Consider the following 9280-nt stretch of genomic DNA (forward strand, 5'->3'; position numbering starts at 1 on the left):
TCTTTTTTTTTTTTTTTCATGATTCATTCAGTATTCAATTTCATTTAAAACTGCCCTTAAGAAGCTACAGAAAATACTTACATGTTTCCCAGAAGACAAAATAAGTTAAATTTACCCTGATCTTCAAAAGTTTTCACCCCCGGCTCTTAATGCATTGCTTTTCCTCCTGGAGCATCAGTGAGCGTTTGAACCTTCTGTAATAGTTGCATATGAGTCCCTCAGTTGTCCTCAGTGTAAAAAGATGGATCTCAAAATCACATAGTCACTGTTAGAAAGGGTTTAAATACCCAAAAATGCTGAAAAACCTGCTGAAAAATAATTTGTGGGACCTTAAGAATTTTTCTGAAGAACAGCAGGCAGTTTAATTGTTCAAGTCAAACAAGGAACTCATGAACAACTATCACTAAAAAAACTTTAATTCAGGTAACAACAGTATTAAGAATCAAGTGTATGTAAACTTTTGAACTGGGTCATTTTTATAAACTATGGACTATATGTAAATGTCTTTTATGTGTAATATCTTATTCAGGTTACTACTAAATAAAAAATAACATGCATTTTGTACGATCCCTCTTATTTTGGTAAAATAACAAAAATTTGCAGATATGTATTTATTTATTTATTTTTGGCTACCATGCAGCTGATATATACAATACTGCTCAAAAGTTTGGGATCAGTAAGTTGTTTTATTTTTATTTTTTTGTTTTATTTATTTTTTTAATTATTTTATTTCACAAGAACACAGTAAATTGATCAAAAGTTACAGTAAAGACATTTACAAGTGTAACAGATGAAATAAACGTTCATTTGCACTTTCTATTCAAAGAATCTTTTAAAAAGTCCTGAAAGTCTTTTTTTTACAAGACGCACAAGAAGCACAACGGTGTTCAACATTGACCATAAGAAATGTTTCTTGAGCACCAAGTCAGCATATTAGGATGATTAAGATGTACACAAAACAAGATCTACACAAAATTGCTAAATTTAAAGTAAGTGAACACTTACACAATATTTCGTACCTTGAATGCAATGTAAGTAGCTAATAATATTGTCTTTAGGATTTTTAAAAAATTAAATAGTGCAATAAAGGGATAGTTCACCCAAAAATGTAAGTTCTGTCATTAATTACTTACCCTCATGTCGTTCCAAACCCATAAGATCTTAGTTCATTTTTGATAAAATCCAAGAGCTTTCTGACCCTCCATAGACAGCAATGAAACTGAAATGTTCTCGGACCCAGAAAGGTAGTAAGGACATTGATGAAATAGTTCATGTGACATAAGTGGTTCAACTGTAATATTATAAAGCTACAAGAATACTTTTTTTGTGTGCAAAGAAAAGAAAGTTAACAACTTTTTTTTAACAATTCTTCTCTGCCATTATCAAGAGCACCACAACGCACCCGAAGCTCTCAGATATCATCAAAAATGTCTTAATTTGTGTTCCGAAGATGAACAAAGGTCTTATGGGTTTGGAACAACATGAGGGTGAATAATTAATATAACAAAAGTTTAATTTTTGGGTGAACTCTTAGCAGATATATTGTGAGGCTTATCAAAAGGTGCGTTTCCATTACCCCTTAAATTGCACAAAATGAAATTGCGAATTGAAAATACGCCTAATGGAAACGCGTCAATTGCGCAAAAGCTCCCATATATGGCAAAAAAGTTTGTACGCTTGCATGAGGTGGTTTTTCAGGCAATTCAGAAAAGGAATATTTCACAAAACAGCAATGAAAATGTTTCTTTTTCCGCATTTACAGGTCACATTCGATTAAATAAAAAAATCAGTTGCCATGACTTATCGTGAGAGGAAAAAATGACGTTTCAGTCGCATACCATCGGTTATTGGAAACGCCATCAATACTTTTTATTTGACATTTATAAAATATCACCAAGGTTTTACAAAGATCTGTAATGGAAATGCGCCTATTGTCCATTCTGAAATGCAAAACACTGTCCAATCATTCATCATTGTTTGGCAGTCTATACTCATACAGGCTGAAGTGCTGGCAGAGAAAAGGTATCACGAATGGGACGATGGCACACGGCAAGATGAGAAGCAGCAGGATGGGAACACCTGGGTCCTCCTTATATGAGCACATGGAGAAAAAAACCTTATGGATGTCCAGCATCAAGCGGTGTCTGTAGGAAGCATGTGTACAGCATGTGAAGTTAGCCACATTCTCCAGGCACAGCATCAGGTTGACGTAGTATCTGAGAGACCAAAGGAAATAACAGGTGAATTTCTTATTTTAAAGTAATAGAAAATGAAAATGTGTAAGGCCATCCAAGATGTAAATGAGTTTGTGTTTTCATTGCAACAGATTTGGAGAAATTTAGCATTGCATCACTTGCTCCCCAATGGATCCTCTGCAGTGAATGGGTGCCGTCAGAATGAGAGTCCAAACAGCTGATAAAAACATCTCAATAATCCACAAGTAATCCACACCGCTCCAGTCATTTTATTAACTGTTGCTTTCTTAATAAATACAAGTCCTCTATCCACAATATGGCTTTTTCCAGTGAAAATGTTGTCTTGTCTGAATCAGGAGAGAAATATGCACATATCAAGCAATGTTTACAAGCAAAAACAGTTTTGGTGGATTTTTTGATGGGAGAGGGCAACAGGAGATGGGTTTTTTCACTAAAGAAAGCATTATTATGGATTACGGACTCATATTTTGGCCAGAAGTGACAGTTTAAACATTCTAATGATGGATTTGTTTCTTACAAACACACAGCTTTTTACTTCACAGGATGTTAATTGATGGACTGGAGTCGTGTGGATTACTTGTGTATTATTTTCGCAGGTGTTTGGACTCTCATTCTGACGGTACCCATTCACTCCATTGGATCCACTGGGGAACAAGTGATGAAAGGCAAAATTTCTCCAAATCTTGAATGGCCTGAGGGTGAGTACATTTTATGCAAACTGTCATTTTTGGATAAACTGTTCCTCATTACTCTTTTTTTACTTAATTTTTTAAACTTGCATGAAAAAAAGGCCATGTTTATTAAACAAATGTATTAATAGTTTGAAGTGTATGGACTCAAAAATCTAAATTAATTTAACGTCTACAGCAAAATATATAGGAAATGTTTTCTCCACCCTTTCACAAACTGATAAGCCTGTTTATTATTAAAATTCAACTAACCATATGAGGATGTATAGATAGGACAGTCAATACATCATTCTGTAATGTTGCATTTTACCACTTGCTTTTAGTATTGTTTTCGCCTGCTTTCTCAGTATAGAACTGTGACCTATTTTTTGGGTCACGACCCACCAGTTGAGAACCACTCGTATAACCTACTCATTAGTAGAAAGTAGGGGCCAAACCATAAAAAATGTTGTCCTGGGCCCCCTGAATTGTAGCGACGGTCCTGGCACTACAGAGAAGTTGAAGGTAGGCTGTAATTTGTTGGCTCATCGGGATACGCAATTACTTGGACTAAATATTTTGGTTTAAGACAACCCACATGGTAGAGCTGTCGTGAAGATTGAAGAGTGTAGAGTCATGCTTTGGGTTTGGCGTGACTGTTCATAAAAATCTGATGTTACAAAGACCCCGGGGAAGCAGAACAACTTGACTTTCCCATGACTACAGACTGCAGACCCTCTGTGAGGAGGACCATTTAGATCTGGACTGGGGAAATGGTGGTATTTTTGTCCTCTGGTGCCACTCAGTAAACCTGAACATGAGCTCAAGACTTCTTTCATGACAGATGGATACATAGTTGGATAGATAATGGAAGCCCATTTCTGCCACCGAATAAAAAATGCAAAAAGGTTATTGCGACTATTTATCTCACAATTCTATTTATTTTTCTTAAAACTGTGAGATATAAACTCACAATTGCGAGAAATAAAGTCAGAATTGCAAGATAAATACTCGAAAAATTTTTCTCATAATTCTGACGTTTTTTCTTAGAATTCTGAGCTATAAACTCACAATTGTGAGTTAAAGTTCTATTTTGAGAGAAAAAAAAGACTGTTCTCAATTGCGAGTTTATATCTCAAAACTTAATTACTTGCAATTGCGTGTTATAAAGTCGGAATTGCGAGATATAAACTTACAATTCCACCCCATTTGCTTCTATGAAAACTGCCCCAAAACATTATTTAATGCTTATTTTACAAATGTATTAATAGTTCCATGAAGTGCATGGGCTCAACAATGTAAATTAAACATCAACAGCAAAAGATATGAGAAATGTCAACAGTCAGTGAGGGTAAGGGCTCCCTCTGCTGGCGTGGCGTTACAGATATAAAATGATAAAGTAAAATATGATAAAATAATAAAATTTCTACTACAATAAAGTAATAAAATAGCATTTAAAATAAGAATAAATAAGATAAACAAGATTTAAAAATCAGCTTTCTTTTAACAGTCTGAAGGTCAGTGTTGCATTTGGTGGACTGTATGAAAGCAGAGTTATTTTCATATATACTATTAATATTTTGAATTAGATTTTAGTTTTTATTTTAATTTGATTTAAATTTTTAGTAATATTTTAATGTGCTTTTGTCATTTTTATTTATTTAGTGCTTCAACTTCAGCTTCAGTTAGTTGCCAAGACAACATTTACATTTTTTTAGTTTACATTCTTACTCTAATAATTATATTTTGTTTTATTTCAACACTATATTTCAATTAACAATAGCTTTAGTTTTATTTAACGATAATCCCATTTGAATGCACCAGGAAAAGTCTGAAAGAACTTTTGCAAGTCCTTACATAATAACAATATTTGAACTCCATACTTTTTCTTCAATGTGGAAGTAAGCTTATGGGTGAGACTTCCGGTTCATTAGCTGCTATAGGGAAATAACAAGAAGAATAACAACATGCAGTAAATGGTAAATGTTTGCACTGCAAATCAGTGTGTTTATAATAATTAAAGCATTAGTTCACTTCCAGAACAAACATTTACACATCTTTTACTCAAGCCCTTGTAATTCAAGATGATCATGTCTTTCTTTCTTTAGTCGTAAAGAAATAGTTTTTTTGAGAAATTTTCTACATAATTTCTCCATAACTTCTAAAATGCAATTTAAATGCCGCTTCAGAGGGCTCTATCCTAGCTGAGGAAGAATGTTTACAAAGTGACCATGCAAAGGTCAAACACCTTACGTAAAAAGGTAAAAATAATTTCTTTATGGCTGAAGAAAAAAAGACATGAACATCTTGGATGACAGGGGGGTAAGTAAACTATTTGTAAAGTTTTGTTCTGCAAGTGAACTAATCCTTTAAAGGGGTGCTATTATACTTTTTGAATTTTAGCCAGTGTGCGGTGTGTATGTTTGGGCATAAAATACATCTACAAAGTTACAAATCTCAAAGTCCACTCCAGGTGGGGGATAAGCCTAACTTTAGCGATGTAGCATGGCCAGCTGCTTCAAGGACGCTTCAGCTAGCTGCATAGCAGCTCGTATAAATGCGAGCATTGACTACAGTGTCCGGAACTGCTCCGGTATCCGTGCTGGAGTCGTTGGCGTGTGCAGTATAGAGGGTCGAAACACATGCGGAACCGTGGCTAATGTAAACACAAGCATTGACTAGGTGATGATCATTGGTGGCCGTGTCGGGGTAAGAGATTTATTTATCATACATTATAGATAGCTTCACTATAGCCTTATGCTGGAGCTAGTTTCAGACATGTAAATAATGAAATAAATTAGCACAATAATGCTAATATCATGTATCTGCGATTTTTCAGGCTGACGATAGGACCAACACTACTGTAGCGTATTATTTACTCACCCTCCATGCATCCTAGGTGTATGTGACTTCCTTCAGACAAAAATAAATCGGAGTTATATTAAAAATAATCCTGGCACTCCCAAGCTTTAGAACGGCATGGACGCGTTTCTCTCCATCAGTCCAAAACAAGTCGATCCATAATAAAAAGTGCCTCACCTGGTCCGGAGGGGTCAGTAAAAGCCTCCTTTAGCGATCCGATGTGTTTTTGTAAGAAAAATATCCATTTTTAAAACTTAAAAATCACTTTAATATAGCTTGCGCAGTTGTACACGGGACTTGCTGCTTTGGGAAGGGGCGTGGCAGTAGGACTGCTAACCAATCACAACACATTTAGTTTTTCAGAAGGCGGGCCTTCATCAAACCCAGAACTAATCGAGCCATTTGTGCCAGCCTGGGGAGAAAGCTATTGCAATAAGGTAGGGGAGAGCGGGGCACAACCTAACACTTTTTGAATTTCGCGGTTTATGTAAATCCACGTGGGGTTCAGAGTACAATTTTTTATCCACGTTATTTTCACACTTGTCTAGTACAAATATATCACTTTGTTTCATATTTACAGTGTATACGTTTTTCGTTATTTGCCTCAAAAGAAAGGAAGTGAAACGTGACAACATGCCCCGTAGGTGGGGTACATTGTAACATCTGAGGGGCACGTTGTAACATGACCATATGACAGCTTAAAATGTTATCTGATCGAATGAAAAAAATATACACAACAAACTAAAATATTTTGTCAGTAAAATACATGAGTTAACTTTTTCAAATGAAGTAATGACGTTTTTTAAAAAAATAAAAATTATCTAATTTTGGAGTTTGAAAATGAACACATTGCAACAATGCTTTGAACGGCCCTAATCGCAACACACAGCTGTACACTAGTTCAAAACAATGTGGACAGATAGATGAAACACATTTAGACATTCAGAAGAACACTCCACTCCTCCACACACAGCTCTCATAGAACACGACACACACAAACGAGCCAAAATGCTTTACATTACTTGAAATAATAACTTCTGAACATTAAACATTGATTGTCAGCCTTTATTCACCTGTTTCTTGAGGTATCTTATCAAAATCCTTAGAAGTAAATCGTGTAAACTGCACCGCTAATGTCACAGAATAGCATAGTTTAATAACAGCGGGGAATATTGTAACACAGTGTTACATCGTTCCCCATCTGCGCAACTGGAGTTTCAAAACAGGTTAGTGTCTTCTGCTGGTTTGCGAAGCATTAATAAACCATCTAAACTGATAAATAACAAATTGGAGATTAAAATAATAGCAGATTTGTCTAATTTTAAATGAATATTTAAAACTGAAATGAAAAGTTTACTTCAGCCAGAAATGTACTTTTACTATGGTAAAATAAATATTCAGTGATATCTTCAAAAGGCTTTTGAATTCTGGCGCTCTTTTTTTCTCTGCATAGTGTTGCTATGGCAACTAGTAAACACCGTAAATTTGGTTATGCTAGCATGTGTGGAAATATTTAAAACACGCGTGTTACCACCAAGCATGAGAGCATGTTCTAGTGCACCCCCAAAACAAAATAAAGACTTTGTAAAAGGGCATAATAGGACCCCTTTTAGATAATGCATTAAAATAATATGGTAAGACACACCAATCTGCAATATCAAGCAGCAAAACAAGCTGCTTAGTACAGCTAAAAATAGCTGGACGCGGATGAGACCGGAAGCCAAACCCAAAAAATGTACAAATGGCTGCGCCCACTCTAACAGGAAAAAATAGGTGGATATAATGGTCTAGTATCTCACCTTCTTGTGCTTGGCCAGGGACAGCTGAGTTGGTAGTCAGTGTTTGCCATGGTCTGAGAGAACGGCTCAACACAATATTCATAAGCGGCGGCATCAAAGGTGACTTTGTCACATGGCAGTTTCCTACAGTTTGCTGGCAGCGTCCAAACCTTTCCTGCTCCCACCAAGCCTGGGGCGAAGTAACAGAAGAAGCATTAGAAAAGGGGCATTAGCCATTAAAAGATGTATAATTTACACAACAGATGATTTCATGTCTGTAAATGGCCATTTCCTCTGAACTAATTGCATTAGTTTGTTAGACACAGAAGATGGAGGGTCTGTTGTATGTCTCATACAGGCATATACAGCGAGATTGTGATTACCTGCGAACGCTAAACACAAGATGAAACGGGCAGAAATCACAGAGGCCTTGCTTCTCTCCATCTCTGCAGAATTCTGAGAAAAGCAAAGAACCTGCGAGTTTTTGGTTAGTAATCCAAACAATGCCTGTATTAATGGCGTGATGCCTTTCAAACAGATTGGTGAAAGCGGGCCGAAGGATATTCTTTATCTTGATGAGAAATATAAGCCGTGGCGGGCTGAGGAGGTGGAGGAGGTGGTCTCATAAAGCACAATATTTAAGTGGTCTCTTTGTTCGACTGACATGCTTATGGCTGCGGTCCATTTGCTCACTTTATCATGTTTCCAGAGCTCTTGTTTAGAGTTCCCCTCTGATGAGTCTCCCACATTTGGTGATTTATATCTTCTAAGTACGCTTGACTTTTACTGACATGGGCAAGATGCACATTTTCTCTTGGCTCTGATTTAATGGAACAATCTTTCCACCAGCATGTGTCTCAGCTGGACTCAAACAGTGTCAAAATATTCCAAAATATTCCAGGCTCATTATTCCCGCAAGCACTTGTAAGCTTTTGTATGCTTTTTTTTTTTTTTTTTTTTACACCCACCATCCTTCATTATGAAACATGTGTGAAAGACCTTTTATTTACAAAAACAAGGGTTCAGATTACAGTCAAATTTATCAAATGGCTCTTGGAAAGTCAGTCTCGACCCAAAGGAAAATATTGCTCAGAGATTTCTCATGAGACTTAACAGGTTTCAAAGAGGAACATTTAGGGAGAAAACGGAAAGTTAATGGAGCTCTCAGTTAAGTTTCATCAAAGTATCGATTTTGTCTTAGATGTTTCTCCTACAAAAAAGGGCAAAATTCTTGAGAAACTAAGAGCTATAAAATTTGTGATTCAAACTATTTTATCTATGTAATATCACCGCTAAATGGTTGAGATGTTTTGTACACCCATCTGGCCACCACAGGTGTCACTTTTAGCTTCCGACCACGTCCTCTGAGATTTTTCACAGTGCAGAACGTCTTGTATTTTTTAATAATACTTTGCACTGTAGCCACTGGAACTTTGAAACATTTAGATATGATCTTATAGCCCTTTCCTGACTTGTGAGCAGCTACAATGCACAGCCGCAGGTCCTCAGTGAGCTCCTTTGTCTTAGCCATGACTGTCCACAAACCAACAGCAGAGAGCTTCTGTTTTTCACCTGTTGAGTTGATTAAAACAGCTGTTCCCAATGAATCAGGGTAATTAAGATGCTTTAGAACAGCTTAGACTATTCGGAAAGGTATAGTACTTTGGATTTTCCCATAGTCTGTGACAGATTGCAATGGGTATGAATAATTTTGGACATGCTACTTTTTGTTCAAATGTAAATTAAAGTTAAGATT

General features: G+C 36.2%; 1 protein-coding gene across 1 annotated transcript; it reads right to left on the reverse strand.

Moving 5' to 3' along the window:
- Positions 1-677: 677 nt before the first annotated feature.
- On the reverse strand, positions 678-9011 carry LOC141341080 (uncharacterized). Its single transcript, XM_073846225.1, has 3 exons — positions 7908-9011; positions 7546-7714; positions 678-2216 (listed from the first exon to the last, which is right to left on the reverse strand). The coding sequence occupies exons 1-3, from the start codon at positions 7966-7968 to the stop codon at positions 1964-1966; spliced, it is 483 nt and encodes a 160-aa protein (XP_073702326.1). The 5' UTR covers positions 7969-9011; the 3' UTR covers positions 678-1963.
- Positions 9012-9280: the final 269 nt, after the last annotated feature.

Source organism: Garra rufa, chromosome 8, assembly GCF_049309525.1.
Source record: "Garra rufa chromosome 8, GarRuf1.0, whole genome shotgun sequence".
Lineage (NCBI taxonomy): Eukaryota > Metazoa > Chordata > Actinopteri > Cypriniformes > Cyprinidae > Garra > Garra rufa.

Coding starts and splice junctions, on each gene's coding strand:
- LOC141341080 (XM_073846225.1), bottom strand. CDS start 7,968: ATGGAGAGAAGCAAGGCCTCTGTGATTTCTGCCCGTTTCATCTTGTGT. Junction 7,715..7,907: donor CTTGTGTTTAGCGTTCGCAG/GTAATCACAATC, acceptor ACTTCGCCCCAG/GCTTGGTGGGAGCAGGAAAG. Junction 2,217..7,545: donor CCCTGGCCAAGCACAAGAAG/GTGAGATACTAG, acceptor TTGGTCTCTCAG/ATACTACGTCAACCTGATGC.